Source organism: Triturus cristatus, chromosome 4_2 (genome assembly GCF_964204655.1).
Source record: "Triturus cristatus chromosome 4_2, aTriCri1.1, whole genome shotgun sequence".
Taxonomy (NCBI): domain Eukaryota; kingdom Metazoa; phylum Chordata; class Amphibia; order Caudata; family Salamandridae; genus Triturus; species Triturus cristatus.
The window spans coordinates 198,451,953-198,478,530 of NC_140586.1; the positions used below are offsets into that span (position 1 = coordinate 198,451,953).

At 46.0% G+C, this 26,578-nt stretch overlaps 1 protein-coding gene across 2 annotated transcripts in view; it reads right to left on the reverse strand.

Moving 5' to 3' along the window:
- IFT56 (intraflagellar transport 56) overlaps positions 1-25,575 on the reverse strand; it is a 291,296-nt gene extending 265,721 nt beyond the window's left edge. The window contains exons 1-2 of one of the 2 annotated variants that reach the window (XM_085601180.1): positions 25,400-25,575; positions 10,825-10,962 (exon numbers count right to left, since the gene is read on the reverse strand). In XM_085601180.1, the coding sequence (XP_085457306.1) occupies positions 10,825-10,962; positions 25,400-25,402 (141 nt within the window). In that variant the 5' untranslated portion in view covers positions 25,403-25,575. Of the gene's footprint in view, positions 1-10,824; positions 10,963-25,096; positions 25,210-25,399 lie in introns of those variants that run through there. The other variant, XM_085601182.1, reaches the window with a different exon arrangement.
- Between the last annotated feature and the right edge of the window lie 1,003 nt (positions 25,576-26,578).

The following is a 26,578-nucleotide window of genomic DNA, read 5'->3' on the forward strand; positions in this document are numbered from 1 at the left end:
ATCTCAGGGCACAGTCAGGCACAAGGCCTCACTTGTCTACACGGCTCATTTTTGGGTTGCCACCATGAGCCCATACAGGGATTCAGTAGTTTAGTTTCTCAGGAAAACCTTGCACTTAATTAAGTGGGTTTCTCCATCTTCCTTTGGGTATCACTGTATGCCAAGGACATACCCTTAGACCAGTTACTAGGCCCTGAGGTACTCACCACAACCCTCAGAGTACGTTCAGACACTGAAACTGCAGTGGCCCGAGGAATTACAGTTCCTATCAGCACCATCCTCTAGCTGTCACTCCCTAATTTGCCCACCCATTGTACTCCATACTGTCTCTCTTCTAAGATGTCAGGATCTGGCACACCTACCCATGGTCTTGATAGTTCACTGAAATCTCTGAAATTTACTCTGAGGGCAAAGCACACCACTCTCTTGTCCTTACTCCACTTCCTAAGGGACTCTTCCGAGGCTTCTCAGGAACCCTGATGCTCTCAGAGATGGGGGCTGCAACCTCAAGTGACAGACAGCCTACCTTCAGCCGCATCTCTGACATTGTACAATCTGCAACTAGTATTTCAGCTCAGGGTTTGTAACCTGAAATTAAATACCTCTTGCCAGGCAATCCAAAACTTCCAGCCTAGAAACACAGTCCCTATGAAGAATGGCACACACTGTGCTTTGCAAGGGTCTGCCTGATTCAGATATCCTATTAAAAGTCTCTCTAAGAGCACATCCGCACCAGCAGGGCAGATGTGGCCTCGCCTGAGCCAGTCTTGTTTTCTTGTTCTGTTGAAGCCCTGGCTTTACTGGTTTCCGTACGGCAGGCTGCACCTGCCTCCTAGCCCTTCCTCTTCTCTGGGTCCCATGAACACTATCCTCAGAGTCAATACCCTGATGGACCTCCAGTGGAGCAACTTGGTGCTCACACTGGGAGGTTCCCTCCCTGGCTGTACCAACACAGTGCCCTGAATGAAGTCTATAAGTAAGCTTGGGCATACAGCTACCCTCCTCTGGGAAACAACCCCTGTAGTCTAAAGTGACGAGGGCCACAAAAGAACAAATGTTACTTACCTGTAAACTGTGGTTCTCCAGTATTGGTGTCTTTCATAGATTCACATGCTTGAATATTCCCCGTCGTCGAAGTGGGAGTCCCACGGTATATATAAAAAGCAATAAGTATCATGTATATATACATATACACATACCTAACCACATAAGAGTATATACATACCCAAATAAACATATATATAGTTCAAATAACATATCAAGTTAAAAATACCATAGGATAGCATTGAGACATAGGAAAGCATAGAGAAAAAGAATCACTTTGCTAACATATCACTGTCACTTTATAGTCCAAACTCCAGCCAATCAGGCGCTAGCACCCTCTAGAACCTTCTCCTCAGAGGCTCAGGCCCTCAGATTTTCGAGCACGAGAGTGACCATAGAGCCGAAAGAGGAGAAGAGAGCCTCTGAGGGGAGGAGGGTGGGTCGCATGTGAATCTATGAAAGACACCAATACTGGAGAACCACAGTTTACAGGTAAGTAACATTTGTTCTTCTCCAGTATTTGGGGTGTCTTTCATAGATTCACATGCTTGAATAGAATAGTAAGCAGTAAACAGTATTCGGCTGACCAAGCCGTATTGATATTGCATGTAATACAAACAATGTATTTAAAGCGCAATAATAATAATAATACCCCAGGAGGAGGGAAGTAGCAGAGGCTCACCTTATTTAAACAGATTTCGTAGAACTGCCTGTCCCACAGCCGTGTCTGCTTCGTTAATGGATTCCAGACAGTAGTGCTTCGTAAACGTGTGCCTGCTGGACCACGTAGCTGCCCGGCATATTTGATGGATGGGCACACCAGCGAACAGGGCAGTGGAAGATGACATAGCCCTCGTTGAATGGGCTCTCACTCCCGAAGACAGAGGCTTACCAGCCTTTTGATGGCAAAAAGAGATTGCTGATGAAACCCAACGGGCAATAGTAGGTTTAGTGACAGATTGTCCTTTGCAAGCACGCCCGTAGGCCACAAACAACTGGTCAGATTTGCGAAAGGATTGAGTCCTGCTAATGTAGAATTTTAGACATCTCTTCAAGTCCAGAGAGTGTAAGCTTTGCTCCGCCGGGGTTTGTGGATGCGGGAAAAAAGTCTTTAAGAGCACTGGTTCGTTAAGATGGAAATCAGATGGCACTTTAGGTATAAAAACCGGATTAGTGCGGAGGATGACACAATCCGATCTGAATTGAAGGAACGGAGGCTTTATTGTAAAAGCGTGAATGTCACTGACTCTGCGGGAAGAGGTCAGAGCAAGGAGGAGGGCCACTTTCCAAGTTAAAAATTTGACATCCGCTGAGTGGATAGGTTCGAAGGGCGCCTTCATAAGCTGAGCCAGCACGATGTTCAGGCGCCACGTGGGTGGAGGACGCCGAATGGGCGGGAACATGCGGAAGAGACCCTTGAAAAATTGTTGTATGACTCTGGATGAATAGAGAGAGGACGAGCCATCTTGTCGGAAGCGAGATATTGCCGCTAGAAAGACCTTTAAGGTAGAGTGCGATAATCCAGACTGCGCTAGTTGTAGGAAGAACGGCAGAATGTGTTCTGGAGGAGCGTGCACAGGATGAATGTGGGCAGAAGCACACCAATGACAAAATCGCTTCCATTTGAGCTTATACGTTTTCACTGTGGATGGAGCTCTTGCCTTAGATAACACCTCCCTGCAGGCTGGAGGAATGTTCAAATGAGCAAATTCAAGGTGCTCAGGTTCCAAGCCGACAAGCTGAGAGATCTGGGATTCGGATGGCATATCCGACCATCGTTCATTGTGAGCAGATCCGGCTTCAGGTGGAGAAGGATGGGCTCGCGTTGGGATAGGAGAAGCAACTCCGAAAACCATGCCTGCCGAGGCCACCGTGGAGCTATTAGAAGTACATGGCACGGTTGTTGTCTCATCTTCCGCAGCACTCGTGGAATTAACGGAATCGGCGGAAAAGCGTACGCAAATATCCCGTACCAATTGATCGAAAGGGCATTTCCGCACGACCCTTCGTGGGGAAACCAGCTTGCGTAGGACTGGCATTTTGCATTCTGCGGGGTTGCGAAGAGGTCGATTGTCGGGTGACCCCAAAGGTTGAAGACGAATTCCAGCGTCGGTTGATGTAACTCCCACTCGTGGGTTGATGATGCTGACCGACTGAGTGCATCCGCCAGAGTATTGGAAATGCCGGGCAGATGAATTGCTTGTAACGTCATCTGATGGAGTATGGCCCAACTCCAAATCCTCTGCGCCAGACGGGAGAGCAGTGGAGATCTTGTCCCGCCCTGTTTGTTCAGGTAGTGCATGCACGTGGTGTTGTCCGTCTGAATGAGGACTGACTTCCCTTGGAATTGCAGGCGGAAGGATTTCAACGCCAAGAAAATGGCCATCAGTTCCAGTCTGTTGATGTGCCAGCAACGCTGAGCCGCTGACCATAGGCCCTTGACGGATAGATCTTGAAAATGTGCGCCCCAACCCTCCATGGATGCGTCCGTGGTAAGGACGAGTTCTGGGGTTGACGACAGAAAGGATGTTCCTGCTGCGATGTTGGCAGGACAAGTCCACCAATGCAGCGCTTGAGCCATGCGGGGTGACACCACGACCTGATCGTTGAAGGAACCGGAAACCTGGCGCCACTGCTTGTCTAACTCCTCTTGGATGATGCGACTTTTTAGTCTGCAGAGAGGGATCAAAGCGATGCATGAGGACGCCATTCCCAGAAAGGATTTTAATATGCGGACTGAAACTGACTGCTTTGCTGCGATGGAGCTCGCAAGCTGTTGAATCCGTTCCTGACGTTCTGCTGAAGCGAAGGCCATGGTTGTGCTCGTATTGATACAAGCGCCGAGAAAAGTCTTGCACGTAGTCGGCGTGAGTTGAGATTTTTGTACATTGATCGACAACCCCAGGGACTGAAACAGATCGAGACAGCGCTGGGTATCGAGGGCCGCCTGGTGAGAGGATTGAGCTTTGATGAGGCAATCGTCCAGGTAGGGGTATATCTGAATACCCTCTTGTCGTAAGTGAGCCACCACCGGGGCTAGGAATTTTGTAAAGACCCGCGGAGCTGAGCAGAGTCCGAAGGGTAGGACTTTGAATTGGTAGTCCCTGTGGCCCACTCGAAACCGTAGGTATTTCCTGTGGCGCGGTAGAATGGGCACATGGAAATATGCGTCCTGCAGATCGATCGTTGTCATGTAATCCTCCTGAGAAAAGAATTGGAGGATGTCCTTCAATGTGAGCATCCGAAAGGACTGAGTCTTGAGAAATTTGTTGAGCAATCTGAGATCGAGGATCGGACGCCATTCCCCTGATTTCTTTAGTATGAGGAAAAAACGGGAATAGAATCCCAACCCTCTTTGATATTTCGGAACCACTTCGATGGCACCCTTGTTTAACATTATTTGGATTTGTTTGAAAAGTTCTCTGAGATGGGCGGGTGGTGGCCCGGATGGAGGTGTGCGTGGAGGAACCTTCACAAACTCTAGGGCGTGGCCCCTTGAAATTATATCCAGGACCCAGCGGTCCGAAGTGATTAAGGACCAGGTTGAAAAGAACTGGGAGATTTTTCCTCCAACAAGAACTAGAGGACAACTGGGAAAAGGAAGTTCTTTCCGTACAGAGTCACTGCTTCTTGGTTGAATTTCCTCTGTAATTCGACTTTCCTCTGTATGACTTGCTAGTTTGCTGTCTGTAGGACTGCTGCGGTTGTGAATAGTACCGCTGTTGCCCCTGATTGTACGAGCGGTATTGGGACGAGGAGCCACGAAAGGATGATGATGAGGAGGTGCCGCGGCCGCGCGCACCTCGAAAGGGCTGCTTCTTAAACTGTAGAGTGCCGAGGGAACGAGCCGTATCCGTATCCTTTTTAATGGTTTGCAAGGCATCTTCTACATGCTGGCCGAATAATGACTCCCCGTCATATGGCATGTCCAAAATCTTAGCCTGGACCTCTTGCCGAAAAGAGGTTGACCGAAGCCAGCCCTGTCTTCTTAGGACGGCTGCTCCCGCCAATTGGCGAAAACCGGTGGATGCGATGTCAACAGAGCAGTCAATGATCTCGGATGACGCCCTTTCTCCCTCTTGCAGGATTTTCTGAGCTTCCGCTCTTGAATCCTCCGGTATAAGTTTGACCAATGCAGCCATGTCCGACCACATCTGTCTATCATAACGGCCGAGGATAGCCAAGGAATTCGCAGCCCGGACCGTTGTTGACGCCATGGTTGAAAACTTCTTGCCTATAGCATCCAGGCGACGGCCGTCGCGGTCCGGAGGCGCCGACATTGGAGATGATGGATTCTTGGAGCGGCGCTGTGCCGCTTGTGTGATCACTGAGTCCGGCTTAGGTTGAGACACCAAGCAGGCTGGGGAAGAATCCGGAGCTTTATATTTTTTCTCCAGGCGTGGGGGCACCGCCGGAATAGAATTAGGTGTCTTCATTAATTTTAGGCCTTCATTCCATATGAAGTCTATGATTGGCACAGCTCGTACTTGTTTCTGAGGCTGGGACTTGAAGTCATATAAGAAACAGTCCTCTTCCCTAACCACCATGGGAAGGTGAAAGCGTTGTGCTGCTCTCTCCATCAGCTGATGGAACCCTGTTATGTCGACAGGTGGCGAGTTGACTGGTGACCATGGCGGTGATGCGGGCGAATTGATTTGGTAATCATCCCAGTCCGCCATAGTGTCGTCCTCTGGGAGCTCGCCGTCTTCCGTATCCGGATTGTCCATATTATCATCCTCTGCATTGAAAGGCAGTGCAGGTGTGGAGGGCGTGGGTATCGTTGGCAATATAGGAGGTGGAACCTCAGATGGCGCTTCACGTGGAGTATTTTGAGGGGATGCTGGAAAACGACGATTATAGTCTTCCAACATATACTGGAGGTTGGAAACAAGCTGCACAGGAAGCTGCATCATAGGAACCGGAGCAGAGGTATTTTGCTCTTCTTCCTGTTCATAAAATTCATCCTCCTCAGACTCTTGGCATTTTATATGGAGCTCCGAAGGACTATGAGCATCCCGAAAAAGAGACTGATCGCCTTCATCCGAATCGTCCTCATCCCCTGAGGGAAATAGTTGACGAGGTGGCCGTGGTCCAGGTGGTAACATAACTGGGTCTAGCATGGCCTTACGACGAAGCATTAAGGAGCTGTCCACAGACCCCGGTGCTGGTGTGGACATTGGCACCAATGGCATTGTCACAAAATTTGACCCTACCGTCGTCGAGGCGACCGTCGACGAAGCAATCGTCGACGGAGCTGCCGTCGACGAGGTGGTTGCCGTCGACGGGACTGTCGTCGACGAGGTGGCTGCCGTCGACGGGGTGGCTGCCGTCGACGGAATGGCTGTCGTCGACGGTGTGGCTGTCGTCGACGAGGCTGTCGTCGACGAGGCTGTCGTCGACGAGGAAGATTTCCTCTTCTTCTTTTTACCCATCGTCGACGGAGTTGTGGACGTCGACGGAAGCGCCAGCTTCCCAGTCGTCGACGAAGAAGTGAGTGGTATCGTCGACGAGACAGTTCTAAGAGACACACATACTATCGTCGACGGAGAAGACGTCGACGAAGTCAGTGTCGTCGACGAAGGATATCTACTCGATACCGTCGTCACCGTCGTCGACGAGGCTGATGAAGTAGCCGATCTCGTCGACGGAGGGGCCGTCGACGGGCCCGTCGACGGTTTTGAAAGTTTCTGACTGGAAACATGTGCTGACGGAGTCACAGACGCCTGAGAGCTACGTCTCGGGGGCGCAGACGTGGAGACAGAGACTTTGCCTGTAGACACTTCCTCAAGGTGAAGTCTCTTCTTTTTCAGAAAAGGAGATGGCAAGTCCTGGACACTTCCACGCTTTGAGGAGACTCCTGTTTTGACAGAGGCTACACTTTCCACCTCAGAAAGTGGGTTGTCTGTGTCCTTTAGTTTTTGAAGCCATATTAAAAGGCGACCTTCTCTATCTTTCAAAGTTTTGTGAGAGAAAGTTCTGCAGATCTTACAATTAGCCACCTTATGATCAGGATACAGACAATAAATACATTTCTCATGGGGATCCTCAGAGAAAAGTCTTGACTTTCCGCAAGATGAACAAGGACGGAAAAGAGATTTCTTACTTGCAGACATGATGAGAGATAAAAAACCTCAAACCAGATGAAGAACTGAGCAGAGCTCAGGGAGACTCCCTTCACACGACGTGCGGTAGAAAATCTGAGGGCCTGAGCCTCTGAGGAGAAGGTTCTAGAGGGTGCTAGCGCCTGATTGGCTGGAGTTTGGACTATAAAGTGACAGTGATATGTTAGCAAAGTGATTCTTTTTCTCTATGCTTTCCTATGTCTCAATGCTATCCTATGGTATTTTTAACTTGATATGTTATTTGAACTATATATATGTTTATTTGGGTATGTATATACTCTTATGTGGTTAGGTATGTGTATATGTATATATACATGATACTTATTGCTTTTTATATATACCGTGGGACTCCCACTTCGACGACGGGGAATATTCAAGCATGTGAATCTATGAAAGACACCCCAAATACTGGAGAACAGTTATTCACTTCCACGGTCCACGTCTCACAGGTATCCCAGAGTGGAGACACAGGGACCATGTTCATGCCTCCTCTGGACTGTCCAGCATCCACAAGAACTACCACCTTACCGCGTGAGTCCATCTTCCAACTAAGGGACACTAGTGTGTGCTCTGCTTTTCCCTCCTGAAACCCACCTCCCCGGCTTCACAATTGAAATCCCTGCAGGATACCTTTTAGTTGGCCTTCTTGGGTTCCTGAAGTCTCCTTACTCCTGGCTGGTGGCAGTCAAACAACCGGCTCTTCTCACAAGACCCTTGCACACACCTCAGTGCGCTTGCTCCATCCTCTTTGCAGTGGTGCAGGACCTCACACCTTCTTTGTACTTATGGGCCCTTCGGTAGGGGGGGTCCTCATTTTTATTTTCAGCTATTTACCTGTCCGCCCTACTTGTGTTCTTCCCCCTGTGTCTTCCTAGACAAGTGGCCTCCCAACCATACTCTTTGAGGACAATTCTCTTGGTATTTACTAGCTACTGGTGCAACTCTGTAAAACATTATTTAGGATGTGCCCCTTTAGAATCAGATCATAAAGCCTATTACATGTTGTTACTTTGTGCCCTTGACCTGGCCTCCTGTGACTGATGAGGCATACACATAATCCTCTTATGACTGCTGAAACTATTTGGTCTTGTCCCTGAATTGCCTAGAATACTTCTTATGGATCAGCCCAAATCCCTCTTCGGAGTTCCTTTCATATGAGTATATTGTTATGATCTTTCAAATCTAGGGAAATAACGGTGTCCATCTCCCGTGTATATATCATCACTAGATGTATTGTTCCCCAATGTTCTGCCTCATGCACTACCAACGCCAATTCAAAATAAAGAACCACATCTCTATACATCACCTGGCACATAGCCAGGCACAACTTCCTCTGGTATGTGAGTCTTTGACTTGCCCAACCCTGGTGCTTCACAGACTACTGTTGCAACCATAAACGCTGGGGTCTGAGGACCACATTGCATTCTGGTCCATCCCCCTCATAAGCCAGAATGCCCACTTTATTCTTCTCCAACAGTGCCTTTCTCTCTTCCAAAGCAGGAGCAAAGGCAGGCTAATGTTGAAAGAATGTCAACACTGTTTACTTTGACTAGCAATGCTTGCACTTTCTGAGGAATGGAGAAAAGTGATGCATGGAATGATTTAACTAATCTCAGCCACTGGTAAGTACTAGGGCTGCATGATAATCAATCGTTTTTTGCCCACTCTGCCACCTCAGATTATTCCCAGCCACATGAAAGTCAGCCTTGGTCTTGCTCTAATTAGAACAGTCCAGTCTGAAATGTCATGCAAGGTCCTCTCTGAACTACAACACAAGCAACCCAAGATCGGTTTTGGTCTAGTTGGGACTCTTTAGTTGGGTGCAGCTTGGTTACAGTGGCATTGTGAGCACAGGACCCAGACAAATACGTTGCGCTTAGGGTGACGCAATGAGGAATACAAAACATTGATGTATGGAATGAATGCCTGAACTAATCTCAGCCACTAATAATTACCCAGGCCACATCCTAATCCATAGTTTTTTGCCCACTGTGCCACTTGCGATTAGACCTGGGAATAAGCAAATGGGCGAAACCATTCTGTGGTTGCCTAAGGTCCCTTCTGAAGGGGGCCACACATCGCAGTTGGGATGGACTGCTCGAATGAGGTGCAGGATCAGCACTGATTTGCATAAGGCAGACCTTTGTCTACTGTGAATGGTGGGCGAAAAATGATGGACTGAACTGTGGTCCACAGTGACTGAAATTAATTTGAGCAGCCCATCCATCATCTTGTTGTTTATTGCTTGCAGTTTCTGGGCACAGCCATTCAGGGCTGCAATGGGAGTCCAGGAGCCTTGTTTTTAACATCACTCATGTGGACGGTAGAAAGCCACACTTCAGCCCACTTGGGATATCTGGCCTCTATCCTACTGGAGCATTTTCCTGCACCAGGTTACTGTGGCCTTATTGAGCAATCAAACATGCTATTAAAATTAAACCAGTGTTACCATTTTTATGGGGTCAGAGCACTTGCACTGTGAGCTATTCTACAGTTTCCCTGGGACACTATGGAAGTTTAATAGCAAATTTAGTTGAAGAAAACAAAGTGACCATGTGAAAAAGCTGAAAATTCTTCTAAGTCCCTTGTGTAGTAGATTGATTGATATTAGCATGTTGCCAATGTCATCATTTAAGGCATCAGAAAATTGGGGCAAGGAGTGAGAAATTATCAGCTACCAGTGGGTGAAAAAAAGAAAAAGCAACTTGCTCAAAACAAAAACCATCGCAGATGAGACTAGCATCATCCACTCCACAAGGCAGAGAAATGGAAACAAGGGTGGCTAGGCGACAGGGGAGCACAGCCTGGAAGTGGGGAGAGGCAGTCACGCTCAGGCTTTACAGCTTTGTTTTTTAAGCCCTTAATGTGCTTGGTGCCTGCTCTCCAAAAAAGTCCTAAGGAAGGACTTCCTGTTTATAAGACTGATGGGGCCAAGATGCACAGGCTGCTGCAACTTCGTTATTTACCTGACTTATGTGAACAGATTGCCAGGTGTGGGAACTGGGAATGCCTCATAGGAGAAGCTGTGTATCAAACTAACAGATTCTAAAAGTGGTCTGGCAACATTGGACATCTGTCCTAAAGCAAGTGGTGCGAAAAGCACACACAGACATATGGCTCAGCGCTATTATTAGGTAGTGCTCAGGTAAATTAACGATGTGTTTCGGTACCTTATACTGTGCCCCATCCACCATCTTTCAGTCTTCCCGCTTTTGTCCAACACTTGGATCCCCCACGTTGTGAATGTTGTGTGAAAATCCAAATAATAAACATGAAGTGAAGTGTGACGCACAATATTAAAATTTTCCAGCTGTAATTACATTCTGGAGCTCTGCTGAAGAGATGCCTTTGCCTCTAGATGCATCTGAGATTCTGTCCTTGCATACAGAAAGGCATGTGCACACAGATATATCAGACACACTGCATTATGAGTCTATGGACCTTACATCAGTGAAAATAATGCTTTTTTATTCAAAGAAAATGAACATTTCCGAAACCCCACCCGAAGCAGAATGAAGCCGAATGAAGTACACAAGAGCTCTTCTTAATGCCACTTGACCACCCTATGGAGTCCCCAACCCATAGCACCAACCACTAAAGCTGAACAGAGGTCACCTGTACCAATCCTAACACATGCAACAAGTGTTCACTTCCTCACCTCCAACAGAGTGATGGCTCCAGTGAAGTCCCGTTGAACCAGCAGCTCTTCCAATTTGGGAATCTTGCGTCCCTTTTTCTTGCGACGGTCGCTCTGCTGCAGGTCAGCGCCCACAGCAGGCTTTGCTCGTGAGAGCATCTGAAGGGATAAGAAAGGGAAAGGTGAGGTGAGCAGAGTTCGGACAGTTCAGGTGTTAAGCAAATGAAAAAACTCAGCATGAAAATAACTTGATTTATAGTTAGGGATTATTTTCTCTCCTGCCTCTCTATTTAGTTAATACTCTCCTGACACCCATTCTTTGCCTCCATTAGTGCCTCCGAATTAACCTTACCCTATTACATGCCTGCTGCCTTACTCTCTACTAAATTTCAGTAAACTAACCATACTCCTCCTTAAAAATCATAAACTCTCCTTCTGAATAAACATGACTGCAATATCAAAGCCTTTTTAACCGATCTAACCATACTGCTCCCATAATTCATAATTTCTCATTCTGTTGTAACCTCTCCTTGTGTCTCACAATATCTAACCTCCTCCACTCTATTTACTCACCCTTCTTTTTCCACTTGCATTAACTCACTGTAATAATTACACCTACCTCCTATTAACTTTCTGCAATTTCCACAGAGCACAAGAAAATCCAATAAGCAACAATAATTAATAACCAGTGAATTGACCACAACTTTGGGCTACAGGGTAGCATGCTAGTCACAAAAAAGCACTTCAATGCCTCATCAGTGGTAGTAAGTGCTAAATAAATGCAACTATAATGCAATACCATACATGTGCCAGAGAAAGCAATAAAGGAAAATAAGGCATAAAAGAGATTTTTTTTTAAAGAAACATGACGTCCTTAGGTAAAAAGCAGCATGCATCTGTTGGCTACCCAATAGATCCCACCTTTGGTCCCAACATATTGCCACCAGAGACTCCAAGGTCTTCCCTGAAGAGTCACTCTAACATCTCCCCTGCAGAGTTATATCTAGCCCCAGCAGGCTGAGATCTGCCCCAAATAAGCCACAAGTTGTTTCTTAATCTAGTACCCGGAAGAGCCCGATCAAGATCCGAGGAAGTCCCGATTGGGACCCTCCAGGCAGATTCAAAGTTGCTGTATACTATTATATTCCAAAGGTAACGTATTATTTCAGTTTCTAATGTGATGTTCAGTCACCTGGTGCAAAAAAAATGAGCGTTTGGTGGAGCATACATACGTATGAAAGAATCTTTTTCATGCTTTTCTTCTAATGAGGAATCTTCACAACTTCCACCACATGAAGAAAAAGGATCATGCTGAATCGGGCCATTGCTTTTCAAACCACTGATCTTTTGAAAATTAGGAAACATATATTCTGTTCCTGCAAGTCTTCATAAGGCAGAGATTTTGAAACTCATTAGAACCATCTTCAAAAGCTAGGTGTACTCTACTTTTCAACAACTGATTCCACTGCCATTCCAGCCCTCCTCCTCTTCCATCAACCTCTTGTCTGAAAATGAAGCAATATATTTCAGCAAGGAAACCAAAGCTTCCTACCTCTCAATAAAACTCTGCCCATCCGTATTCAAGCAGAAAATAAAACTCTGCCCATCCATATTCAAGCAGAAATTAATTCCTTGCAGATTTCAGCACAAGCCTAATTGTCTCTCTTTTAAATGTCACCGTGCCCAACTTCTTGAACGATGTAATCATCATTCCTCTACTGAAGAAACCTTCGGGAGATCTTAAGATGTCCAAATGTCGACCAATCTCAAACCCCCCATTCCCAATGCAAAATCCCAGAGAGAGAAATCACTGGACAAGTACACAAGTATACAGACCAGGACCTCATCCTAATCAATTGCCAATCTAGATTCAGACCTTGCAAAGGAACAAAAGTATTGCTTACAATCAAACACTGGCAATCATAAGGGAGGAGGAGCTACATGTCACAATTGGAGAAGAACAATTAGCTAATCCTCCTTTAAGTCTCACTAACATACAACAGTGTTGGAATGGAAAACTCCTCTGCATAGTAAGAGACTAGCACCCCTGCCATGAGTGGCCAAGTGTACTGTTGTCTGGATCTCTGAAGCTAATTTTTGTCTTAAGTGAATGCGGAACATGGGAGTGCACCATGACACATGCCTGTTTTATGGATTGCGGTCTTGTTGGACCGTGAGTGGCGCCCAAAGCTCTACCCTCAGAGTGGTGGAAGGCTGCCGCCTTCACCAGGAGGTAAACAAAATAAGCACGTTGGTGGCAGCATACTGTGCAGTGATCAGTAGTAGTGAACAAGACCTTTTTACCCTGAGTCACTAGAGTGAGGCCTATAGGTTCACTCAGCTTTTTATAAGTATGGCTGCTGTGTGTTTAACCAGTTGGCCTACAAAGGGTAGATGTGGAGTGCTGCACAATGCAGAAGTAGTGACTCTATGTTTCATGTATGTGTGCTTTGGAAGAGTACAGTACAGAGATAGGGCAGTACAGTGCAGTGCATGTGTGGTTAGTGCATGTGCTGTGTGTATGTATGCCTGTGTGGAATACATTACAAGAGAGATGTAGTGCTGTGCAGTATGTGCGTGAAGAAACATGTGCTGGGTGAATGTGTGCTTGCGTAAAGTACAATACATGAAGAATGAAGTGTTGTGCAGCGCGCACATGGCGAGTGTGTGTACTGGCAGTTTGTGTATGTAAACAGAACACCCTGATTAAATATAGAAAGCTTCAGTGTTGAACAGTGAATGCAGACTAAGTTTGTGTGCTGAATGCATGTGAATAAATTGGGTTTGAATGAATGAATAGGGTTTGTAAAGCGCGCAATACCCAAAGGTGTCTTAGCGCTGAGCGGACCAAGCCAGTTCTAAACAACTGCAGGTTTTGATGGGAGCGGAGGGCCAGAGTGAGGGAATTCCATAACCTTCCACCTTGAAATCTCAAAGTTCTCCCGCTCCATTTCACTCGCTTAAATCTTGGGATCTGAACCTTGTGTTCTGTGCTAGACCTCAGTGTTCTACTGGCAGTGTACCAGGTCAATAGTTTTTTAAAGTAAAGGGGGCCCGTACCATGTAGTGCCTTATGCACCAGGCCCAGGGCTTTGAACGAAATTCTCCTCTCCACAGGGAGCCAGTGCAGGCCCTGTAGAAGATGCGCCACAGGTTTGAACTTAGGAATGTTCAAGAGCGTTCTAGCCACAGCATTTTGAAGAGACTGCAGTTTTTTTATCGAGTATTTTGGAATGCCTAGATAGAGAGTATTACAACAATCTAGCTTCAATCCCACAAGGGCCTACAACGCCTTTTGGACACAACTAATAGATTTTCAAAAAGAAACATTTTAAAAATAAATTATGCAAAAACCAAGATCATGGCAGTTAACTACCATAAAAAGTCCACGTTAAAATGGTACCTTGATGGGCAAAGAATACAACAAGCCACTACCTACAAGTACCTGGGTATCCTCCTGGATCACAACCACTCATGTAAACCACAGCTGGACACCTTGAAAAAAAAAGGTATGACATCCTATCTGGCACTCAAACCATTGAAGAATCTGCTACCAGATCTCTCCCTGGAACCATTTTTAAAAATATTGAGAGCCAAATTCCAGCCTACAATCTTATATGGGAGTGAACAAATGAGAGGAAGAGACGCTTTGACGTTAAATAATATAATAACAACAGCATTTCGTTCGATATTCCAACTTCCTAGATATGTTTCTCCAGCCCAACTTCGACTGGAATTTGGTGTACAAAACCAAACAGTCGAGAGAATGGGAGCCTACGTAAAAAGCTGGCATAAAATCAGTCTAGCTGAAAAAGGTACTTTAAACATCCTTTTATGGACAGAGTTAACAAGGACCAGCAAATCTTTATCAAACAAATATCTCAAAGATTCAATTGAGAAATTGGGTTTAGAGAACTTATGGAATACCTCAGTGTCCCACATTGTTTTTAAAAAACTGGCAACAAAGGCAACAAAAAGCATCTCCCTCGCACTAGACAAGGAAGCACTATCTAGACGAGCTCATGGATGGACAGTTATTAACAACTATAAAAATGGCAATCCTCAAACCTATCTAAATCTAGGAATAAAGATGCACACAAAACAAAAATTCCTGTAGTTAAGGCTGGGGATTGGTCCCATAAAAGCTTTATTGCCGCCATGGAAAAGAACAGGACTAGACAGTAAATGTAGATTATGTGGACTGGGAGAAGAGAACATTACCCACATCATCTTCATATGTGACAAACTGAAAGATATAAGGGTATCTCTATTAAAACCTTTTTTTAAACAGCATGGTGTGAGGTCTTGCAGACAAGCAATACTTCTATGTTTTAATCCGATCGTCACTCAATTAAACTGCCGCCTTACAAAATTTCTGGATATTACTGAGAAAACATTAAACATCCAAAACTGGCTTATGGAAAGATAGACTATTCCCCTGATGATGGACAAATCACTCTTATTTGCACGTTTTAAGAATATTAACCCTTTCTCTTTTCGTATTGTATAATATCTTCGGCTTTTTAAAATATTGACTTACTCATTTTACATGTACAAAAGCTATATTAATAAGAAACTGTGCTCTCTTTGTATGATCACCGTATGCACTGATTTTAATTAATTTAAGCATAATAAAAATTTACCTTACCTTACCTACATTGCCGGGGTAAAATGCATGGAGGTAGTTTATTTATTTATTTGTAGACTTTTATAAAGAGTGAACATGACCCATCCGATTATCAGAGCACTGTACATATAGCAGTCAAGTCATACATACATGGGAAAAATGCAGGACAGGTAGTGTGCTGTGAATGTACACTGAGTAGGTGTGTCTGCAATGGTGTATTACATGGAGGACCCTGGATTCCATTTTGCGAAGTCCAGGCCTGCCTGGTGAAGACACTAGGAGGAAAGGAATCTCCCCAGACAGTTGTGTGTATTGCTGCAGTCCTGTGAGCTGGGTGGGACACACACTGGAGGGAAAAACTCCCTTCACACTTCAAAAGACTGTTCTTTGATTCATTGATAGATGAAAGGGGCCTGGACATATCTTAGGAAGGGAGATGAGGAATCATTAAGAGCAGGCCTGGGTTAACTTTTTGATGCACATATCACTGTTGCTGACATCCAGGTGTGAACTATGGTCATACCTATGAATTGTGTTGTGGGGCAATCAGCTTCAGAGTCTTGCCTGCTGTGACAGACATCATTTAAGGAGGGAAGAAGAGAAGGAGAAATGTACACTTCAAAAGAATCAGAACCCCAACATAAAACTTCAAAGACTGGGAACCTAAATTACGTTTGGTGTCTGAAAAGAACTATAAGAAGGGGAGGTTGAGGCCCCAGATGCCAGGCTCTGTTGGCCGACATCCAGCACATGTTCTGGTCTTGCCCCAGAATAGCTAGCTATTGGCAGGCCATAAAGAGGAGAGGATGTAGCCTTGCAGCTAGAGCTGTCAACCTCGAAGCTGGGGAACCGGATCCGAGTCTCGGCAACGAAGCTCAACATCCTGTGACTCTGGGCAAATCACTTAATTTTCCAGTGCCTACAAAAATATGAATGTGTCCTCATGTAATGAAACTGGTGCACATTTAAAGCGCTCTGATACCTGATGTCTTGGGTCTAGTTCGCGCTATATAAAACTCTATTGCACATTGCGCACTGTTACAGAACTTGTGATGTTGAATCCCTGGGAGGCCACATCCTTGGGTGTCTTTCCTTGGGGTAAGAATCATAAAGTGCAGACGCGCTTTACCAATCTTGTCCTCCTGCTGGCTAATCAACTTCTCACCCTCCACTGGAGAGCCCAACAGCCCCTGTCCCTTCCCCAGTGGCACAGAGCACTTCTCAGTAGGGGGGCGGCAGAGAGTACCACACTACACTAGGAGGAAGCCAAGGGACCCCAGAAGCGCCCCATAGTAGCAGCCTGGAACACCATGCTCACCCACTTCAAAGTGATGACTTCCGTTGACCCTCCCCATCTCCTTAGCCCTCCATGACGCAGGTGGATCACTGATTCAACAGTGGCTTGAGACCCTCACCGGTGAGTAGCCACGCTTTACAAACTCATGATTGATTGATCAAGCGCCCCCCACCGCACCACTAGAATATGTGAGTCTGAGAGCTTCTGCGGGCGCCACATTGGTCATCTTCTATCCCCAGTTCATACCCACCTCCTGTCTCCTAGATAGTTATCCGCTGATCTCCATCGTACCCCCCAACCCCCATTGTCAACCACATTCTCCCCCCAGTTGTCTTGTTACCTATATTGCCGAAGGGGTTTCTCCTCCTCGTCCTCATCTCTATCTTACGTCAGTTCCTACGAAGCGCTTCAAATGCTAAAGTCTCAATCATTACCAAACTCACTCCACATGGATACACATTATGGAACTTATAACTCGAGCCACGATGATAAACGTTCTGCGAATAATACTTGTTTAATAAGTTTATTGATCCTTGCTTGCCTATTATGTTAATGTATGTATCCGTTATTTCCCTTTTTACCTCACTTCATTGTTGTACCATCATGGTTGGACACTTTCTTCTTAACTTGCAGTGCACAAAGCATGTTGTAATCAGCCTCTTGTATAAAAGTCAAAAATCCCCAATAGAAATTATTCCTCCCCCCAATTTTTTTTTTAGGTCTCGCCTGAGCCAGCGCATTGCGCTGCTCTGGCGAGACTTTTAGTAAGTGGGCTTCAGAAAATGCTACCACACGCTTTTGCTGGCCTCAAGCTTGCGGTTACGCGCACGCTTACGAGCAGAGGCACCATCTGGCTTTCCTTGTCATGCTCATTAAGCGCATCGATCTCACAGCGTGCGATCACGATCACTTTCACGGCTGCGTCACTTTCACGGCCACGCGGCCAATGGTTGTTTTCCTCGCTGGAAGTCGGCTGCTCCGAGCCTTGCTGTTCCCGAGATCCCACCCGTGCCCCCTGGCAACGCCATTTGATCCCTCCGAGACCTTGTATCTTCCGAGACGGAAGGAGGAGCACTACAATGTTCAACTTCTGGGATGTCTCTTCCCTCCTTCTTTTTGGAGCGTCAGCCAACGATTGCATAACCACCCCCATTTTAAATATTTCTGGTTTTCAAGGTCATCCGCCCGATTAGCTGCGGTCCGTGTGGCGCAGCATTCATAAGTTAAGGTCACAGACAACGTTTCTTTAAAATCACAAGACATTTCGGGGCATATCAGCAAGGCGAGGCGATAAAATTATCGCCGCTTTAGCGTCTGTTTTCGGATGAAAAGCGGCGATAATTTTATCGCCCTATCAGCATGGACACGCTAACGCGTGAATCCATGCCTTAGCGCTTGTTTACTGAACGCCCAGCTTTGCATCTCTAATGAGATGCAAAGTGGGCGTTCCTTTCCGAAATAACTGGAGAAATGTCGCTAACCGACATTTCTCCAATTATCAAGGGAATCGCTAAGAAGCATAGCGATAAGAAAAGTAGCGCTAACCATGGTTATCGCTACTTTCCTTACGCCTGCTTTATTTCTGACTTAGCCATGTAATCCAATGGGAGGTGGATTACATGGCTAAGACCACCCTGCCCTATCAGCAAGGTATCGCCGGTCACAGTGCGATTATCGCTGGATTTCCAGCAATAATCACACTGTTTTCCAGCTAACCCTTGCATTTCTATCTCTTTGGAGATAAACGTTGCTGATAGCACGCTATCTCCACGATAGAAAGCAGCGATAGCCGGCGATAATTATCCTAGCACTAAGTGCGCTCAGCGATAATTATCACCGGCCCTTGCTGATATGCCCCTTCATCTTTTACCCTGGACCCGCTGGCTTTCTTCCATTCATCTGTCCGGGCTTTGTTGTGACAGTGTTGGCAGATGTTATAAAACTGGTTTCAAGGCTTAAAAAGTGTCGTACAAAGGCACTCAGGCGAGACTTATTTTAAAGCTGTTAGTTTACATGAAACATGCCCGACTCGGTGAGCGGGTCCCTGCTGTCAGCCGCCAGTGTTCCCGGGAGCTTATCACCCGCTTTATATCTCGGGGTCGTTCTGCTTTGAGTGAGTCCCGTCTCATGAAGATCAGACCAGCCTTGTCAGTTTCGTACGTGACGTCATGATAACAATCCTATTTCTTTTGTTCAGTTATTACCTGAATTTAATCTTCACCAACTGAACAAAGGTATTTGCAGGGTCACTAGAATAATGCGGCATGGGAGGGCCACATTATGCGGCAACATTTACTACATTCTGCGGCACATGTGGCGTAATGTGACACATTTTGGGGTAGTATTATTTCATTCTTTTGTTATTTTTACACTTCTTAGCACTCTGGGCATAGGTTGCACTTCATGAGTAGCGAGTAGCAGTTTAACACTCAAATTTAGCAATAAGCAATGGAAAGGTAAGCAGTCAACCTTTGCTAAGGGCCTTCCATTGCGTGGCAACACATGTCACTGTTTTTAGTAACTTTTAAACCGTTTGAGCAAGAAACATTTTTTTGTTGTTATAATCTGCAAATTATGCTGCAGATTATGGATTATGTGGCAAATGCAGCAAATCCATACTCAAGCGGAAAACGCCACACCCATACAATCGCATAATTCTAGTGGCCTTGGGTATTTGTAACCATTGGGACAAAAAGTTTTAACCCAAGCAAGGGAGTAGCCAGAAAAAGAACAAAAAAACGCTTTTCACTAACACTTTGATGGCACCTAGCAAGCTAAGAAAGTGTGCCCAACTCTCCCTAGAATAGCTGCCTTGTCTCTTCCATCCTAGCCTCTATCCTTGAATTCTTTCACCCTTCCAGCCACCTGCTAATATCCACTATTTCACCTTTACAGACTGTTATCCATTCAGCCATCTATCCCGTCTATCCACCCACCCATCCATCCATCCACCCATCCACTCTGCCATCCATCCATCCACTCATCCATCTACTCTGCCACCCTTTTACCTGCCCATTCACTCATACTTTCACACACTCATTCATCTACCAACTCATTTCTTTCACCCACTCATTTATTCACCCACTTAGTCATCAACTCACTCATCCACCCATTCACTCTTTCACCCTTCCATCTTTTCTATTTACCCATCTTTCGTTCTTCTGTGCTGCTGCTTCCTCTTCTCTTGACGCTTTATTCCTTTATATCAGTTAATCATGAGCTTTTATCTGCCAAGCTGCACACACAAGATGCCCATTAAGAAGCGCCCCACTCACTGCTGTAGCTGCTAAAGCAGTGGGAGGGGGGGGGGGGAGGAGAGGGGACTAAGGGAGGGGAGGTTCAAAACACCCCTGAACCCAAGTGTACTAAGTACAAAGCTTTCAAGATTCGCAAGTCAATGCGCGAGCAGCTCACCCTCTCTGCGTTTATTCTTTACATTTTGGGAACTGTAGTCCTAATTTTATATCGGGATCAAAAGACCTGCAAATCTCAGAATGCAAAAGAAACAAGCATTGGCATAGCCAATAGGTCTCGCCTTTGGGACCTTATAAGTGCTTAGCCATGCAACAGTTGATGTTGTTGCACCAAGGATATTGTGCTGCATAACTAAATACTTATAAGGTCCCAAAAGCGAGACCTATTGGCTATACCAATGCTTTTTTTTTTTTAAAGAAGCGATTGGGTCCCCAAAATATGTCATGTGCCAAGCAGCCATACAGGCTGTGTGAGAAGGGGGACGCTCTGCAAGACTTCTGCATGTGACCATTATTGGAGGTCAAGGCCTGCTAGTCTCCCTCTTGGGTGAGGGGACATCACCCTGGATACCAAGAACACCTGCCTTGGAGCCTGAAGAACCAGCGTCTGCCTGCTTTCCAAGACCAATGTGCCCTGTGAGAAAAAGGAGAACGGTGTAGGGAGCAAAGTCCAGTGAGGAGCCCCCTGCAAGAGAATTCCCTGAGCAAGGTGTAAGGCTGTGCACCGATTGGGTCGTTGCCTGTGTCCAGTGTAGGCTCTGTGATCCCCATAGGAGAGGGCCGCCAAAGACTAAACCGTGAAATAAAGCACCGTGTGGAACTGAACGAAGCTGCACTTATGTGCTGAGGTGACCTTGTATGCCGGAGGAGGTCAACGGTAAAAATACAACTCTTGAATCATTAAGACTCGTACCCGTCTTGACGTAGGCGCGCGCACCAAGATTGTCTGGGCCCGTGCTGTCCAAATACTGTGGCAACCCTGTATGCCAGGAGGGGCTGCTGGTACCAACGTACCAAGGGATTCGGGTTGCTGCCTGAAGTAGAGACTGAGGCTACGTTCGGCAAGTGGGACTGGCACTGTGAGGGAACTGTATTTGACAGACCACTAAGGACTGTTAAATACGTAGTGGTTGATGTCACACCCTTGTTAGGCTCCAGTTGGGAGCTGCAGACAGGATTTCCCCCCACCCCCGCTGGGTAAAGGCAACTAGCTGTGTTTTCACAAACTGGGAGATGCTCTAACAACTGAGGACTCCAGCAGCGCATCTCAGGAGAGAGAATCTGCGCCACCAGGTGCTACTGCGAGGGATGCGAGCAGCCTGACTTCTCTGAACTAAGCAGGACTCAAGGATCCTTGTACAGAGGGCACCTCTTGCATCACTGAACTCTTCCGTGCTGCGAAAATGGGTAAGATGTAAACTGGGTCAGTTGGGCCCCACTGTACTCGCTGTTAAATGTGCTGAGGTACCATAGACATTTTTGACTAAAGCCTGAAGAGTCAAAGGGGAAACTTCATGGCCTAATAGTTTGCATTACCCGGTTTCAGCCACCATTGAATAGGGAATAACCCCGAACATGTTACACGAAGGAGGGTGGGACAGACATCTGCCTAACAACTACTAGATCCCTGACCTCAAGATGGACTATGTTGCTGCTTCTGAATGTCGTATACCTTTGCCCATATGGAGTTAGAAATGGAATACTTATTTATTGTATAAAAGCATTTTTTGTGTCTCAACATTGATTTATTATTCATACTGTTTGCACTTTGAGTTATGAGTTGTGTTCCTGTTCACATACTTTACTTAATCTTGCATTTTCTAAAAATGTTTGCTTTATCCAGGATGTTTTATTTCTGTAGTTTTTTTTCACGCAGCATATTACTCTTGTATAGGTTGTACTGTGAATTGAGTCGCTTTGGTGTCTGTATGAGATGAGGCTGGGCTTATAGTGGGCAACGATTGAGAGCACTGGAAATGAGACTGATTTAAGGGCGAGTCTCTCACCTTGCCTGTCAGTGGGTCACAAAGGTGTTCGGAATACCTGCTCACCCAATCCTTTGATCGCACAGAGCAATCGCTATGTGTGCCATATGTGATTGTCATTCTTTGCGAAAGTGTGTGAAGGAGCAGCTGTTGAAATAATAAGACTGTTAAAGTAAAACAAGATACAATGCTTACAGGTGAGTGGGTGCTTTGTTAGTATGTACAGCACTTACATCCAGAAGTGTGTGAAAAGAGGGTGCAGATGAGGAAAGAGATGAGGTGTGAGATATGCTGGTGGAAGATTTCAGAAATATGTGGGGAGAAAATGGCATAAGTGTTATAGAAAAACTGGTGTGAAGTGAAAACCATGAGTGATTTAGACACTCCCTGGAGTACGACCCCTTCCACAGACCTTAGTATTGTTAAATTCACTGCCTCATGGTTTTTGAATTGAGATATTTTCAATTCTAATTTTTTCAAATCACATTTTTGTTACTCTTTTACCCAATACGGATGACAAGTACTGGCAAAGCCAATAGGTTTGGATTTGTTTTAGGTGCATGTCAGTTACTGTGTGAAATGTTTGGATACATTAACAGAAGGCTCACGTGTTTTAAGTCACACCCTTAATTATATAAGCCGCTCCTCTTCAAAACGATTCCTGGTTACATTTCTTAGGCTACACCCCTTTTGAGACACCCCACTTTTTCGTCTTCCTTAATTGAAGCCCTGGTGGTAAGCCAATCAATGCCAGATTTTCAAAACTGTCAAATAAAACTAATTTACATAAGTCAATTAGTTAGCCTGACAAGCTGTCATTGATCAACCCTCCTGGAACTATGCTGGACACTGCAACATTGGGGTTAGCGTGCTCACTTTTATTTAACAACTATGCAGACGGAACTGAACTCACATTTCACAGGGACCAGAAATCATCTACATTAGTGGGTTCTCTGGACAGTCAACTATGCCTGGCGTCGTGCACCTTCACTTTTACAGGAGTACAATTACCAGCGCAAACTTTGGGTAGAGTGTGCTCCATAAATGCCATGATGCTGAATACAATGTAGAACATGTAGTTGGGTCTAGGTAGAGAGGAGCAGATTATCTGTCCCTAATTCCAAATGACACTTAACAATCAATATGATGAAAGGCATGCTGAATTTCGTGTTGGGTGTCTCTGGAGCAGAAAGAAGTTAGACTTCTAGATACATGTGGTAAACTACCTATGTGTAGCAGTTAAGCTGCAGGTGAGGTAGTTTATTGTAAAACACAATACCACCTATGAAATATATGTCTACTGTAGCAAATTAAAAGCCGTTACATTGCAATAATCGGTTTAAAGTCTATAAGTTAAGTGGCCTGATGGAGCTGTATCAGGTTCAAAAGTTTAAATTGCTTTAAAGCTCTTTGAATTACAGACCATTTTAGCATCATCACAGAATAACTAGTTATATAAATAAAAATATAAAACAAAAATCACATAATTGTGCTATAGCACAACTAAAAAAAATCTAATCAGGTGTCATCAAATCATTCAAAGTTTAAAGACAGGTTATACAACAGTCTGAGAGGAAAAGAAACTCTTCTAACTGAACCCTACCTGCTTGCAGGTGGAACCTCCATCCTAAGCCATAACTATTAACTAGCCACCTTCCAGCAAGTCTGTTTAATATTCCAAATAATAAATTTACAGGAAAAGAGCAACTAAAAGTGGCAACTGTATCAGGTTAGCGACCTTGAGTGGAATGCATAGCGAGGAGCCTTGTGTGATGTCACGAGGGCTAGTGGAGGCAGTTGGCCAGTGGATGATCCACAATTCACTAAAACTGAATGGGGAGAAGACGGAGGTGATGGTCTTTGGAGGAAAGGAACCGATCTGGTCGGCGGAGTGGTGGCCGAACTCGCTGGGCGTATGTCCCGAGCCCACCTTGTCAGCAAAAAACCTGGGAGTTATGATCGACCCCAACCTTAGTATGTGCCAACAGGTCAACAGGACTGTTTCGACCTGCTGGGGGATTATCCACATTCTGAGGAAAATCAGGCACTTTTTGTCACCCCAGGCAAGAAAGCAACTTGCTGTCGCTCTTTTGGGTTCGCGACTGGATTACTGCAATGCGCTGTATGCAGGGCTGAACAAGAGTCTTCTACAGCGCTTGCAGGTGGTCCAGAACGCGGCAGCGAGATTGGCTCTTGACCTACCAAAACGTGCCTCTGCCACCGAAGCCCGAAAACAACTGCACTGGCTCCCCGTTGAATACCGGATCCTTTTCAAATCCATGTGCCTGGTGTATAAAGCCTTAGCTAAACCCAGCCCTACAAGCATGGGATCTATTCTTTCTCGGCATAACCCCAGTAGAAATCTTCGCTCCAGTCACAAACTTCTCCTCTCTGTACCCCGTGTCAGAAAAGCAAGATGGGGAGGCAAGGCCTTTTCCTTCCTGGCACCTAAGTGGTGGAATGCCCTCCCTTTGGAAGTAAGATCCAGTCCCTCTCTGCAAACTTTTAGATCCGCGCTTAAGACTCACCTTTTTACACGTGCATTCCCGTAGTGGTGCTTTGTATATTCTGTTTATTGTTTATTGATTTTGATAGGCGCCTTGATACCTTCGGGTTTAGTCTGCGCGTTATAAGTTGCATAATAAATAAATAAATAAATAGAATGCGCTAAAGGTTCTGATGTTGACAACTGGGGCAGATGGAGTCGGACAACGTCACACCAGCAAAAGGCTTTGCTGGGGTACATAATTCTGATTTTGCCTGTTTTGAATATTTTCTGGAGGCAAGGCTGCCCCTGAGCCCTAAATAAACCTCTCTCACTGCGTGTCGTACCTCTCTCTAAAGGCAGAGTTTAGAACTAGAACATCCCAAGATAGTCCCATTTATCGCTCAAATATACCTTTCCGAGATATCAGCATGTGGCAGGTAAAGCCTTCGATCCCAGGATAAAGGCGACTCTTCCTGGGACCATTAATAGCCCGGTGAATCGGACATCACTCCTGGACTCCTCTCGCACGTCAACCTCCAATCTTTGACAGGATAAAGACCCTCCACATCGAGAACCCATGGCTACACCTGTCCAAGACTTCCAGCCCATTCCCACTCCCGATATTTGACGTGTAGACCTCACCTTTGGATAACAGGCTGAACGTCCCCGTCTGCGCCCCACACCATGGATCCAAGGGTGTCCTCCGCCCTAACGACGCGTTCAGCCCTAGATCCGGGCGTGCAAAACGCCACTCCCAATATTGGATTTCAGGATTAACCCACCCCAACCATGGATATATTCCAACAAGGCGCCCCCTGCGGATCCCAAGCTGCATAACCCTGTTCTGTCCCCATCTCGTGTCTGTCGTAGCCGCCTTGAATCAGTCTTTCATTTAGGGGGTAGATCGAGGTAGTGGCATTGCGTACTTGGGGTCGGGAAGCTTACCATCTTGGGGAGCTGTCAGATACACAGGGGAGTGCCCCCTTCTCTCTTCTGTCCCTAACAGCCTCTGGCTACAGCTCCCGCCGCTGCCAAGCCACTGCGTAGTCCCTAGCAACCAGAAGCCGCGCTGCCTTCTGCGCACGCGCTTCCTGGACGGAAGCTGTCACGCACCGAATTCCGGGGCGCAAACACAGTGGCCATCTTTTGATGGCGCGGAAAGGCAATGAATACTGCAGATTGGGAGTAATATTGGATAAAATAGAGGCGGGTGAGCCAACAAATGAACTAGTAGTACCGAGCTAAGGTTCTGGCTCGGGTCTTAGAGCCTGTGCATGAGCCAAACCCTAAAAATATGTGCTATGTAAATCATACAACAAACACCTTGAAAAATATGGGAAAGTATCTTCAAAAAGTGTACTTAACACGTGGATGCTTTAACATTAATAAGGCACATTATAGCACTGCACGTAGAATTAATTATTGTCAGTATTAGTTTTGTACAACTGGTAGTCTAAACTCACATATTTGAAAGTGTTTTCTTACGTGATAACGGAAAAAAGGTTTTAGTAAAATAAAGGGTCTGATTCCGAGTTCGAACCCATGGTGAAGGTCCGCTGGCGGTCAGTAACCGCCGCACCAGTGATCCGACTGCCATATTACAAGTACGGCGGTCGGACCGTTTTGGGACTGCTGCAACCAACAGGGAACCACGTTCTCTGGCAGTGGCACAGCTTTCTAGGGCAGCAATATGGTTGGCGGTGCCACTGCGGCATTGCCAAGCATATTCTGAGTTTCTCCACTGCCAGCCTTTTCATGGAGGTGCACCCACCATCAAAAGGCTGGCAGTGGAGAAACCTGTTGCCCCTGTACACTGGGCAACAGGGCGGGGGGCAGATGGTGTGCGCCCCTGTGTGCATGTGCTCCAGCGGAAAAGGGCACATTTACATATTCTCCCTATGTCACAGACTCGTCACCACACTAACTCATTCATACATTCATTCATTGGTGGGGCTCATAAAACCAACACTCATACGTCTCACTCGAATCTGTGCACAGGAGAAAAAGGCGATGGACATGTGGAGGGTACCTTATTACCTATCGGGAGTAATTTCTTTACATTATATACATCTGTACCTATAGAATCCTAACTTTGACATCAAGGCACTCCTCCACTTGGTCGAT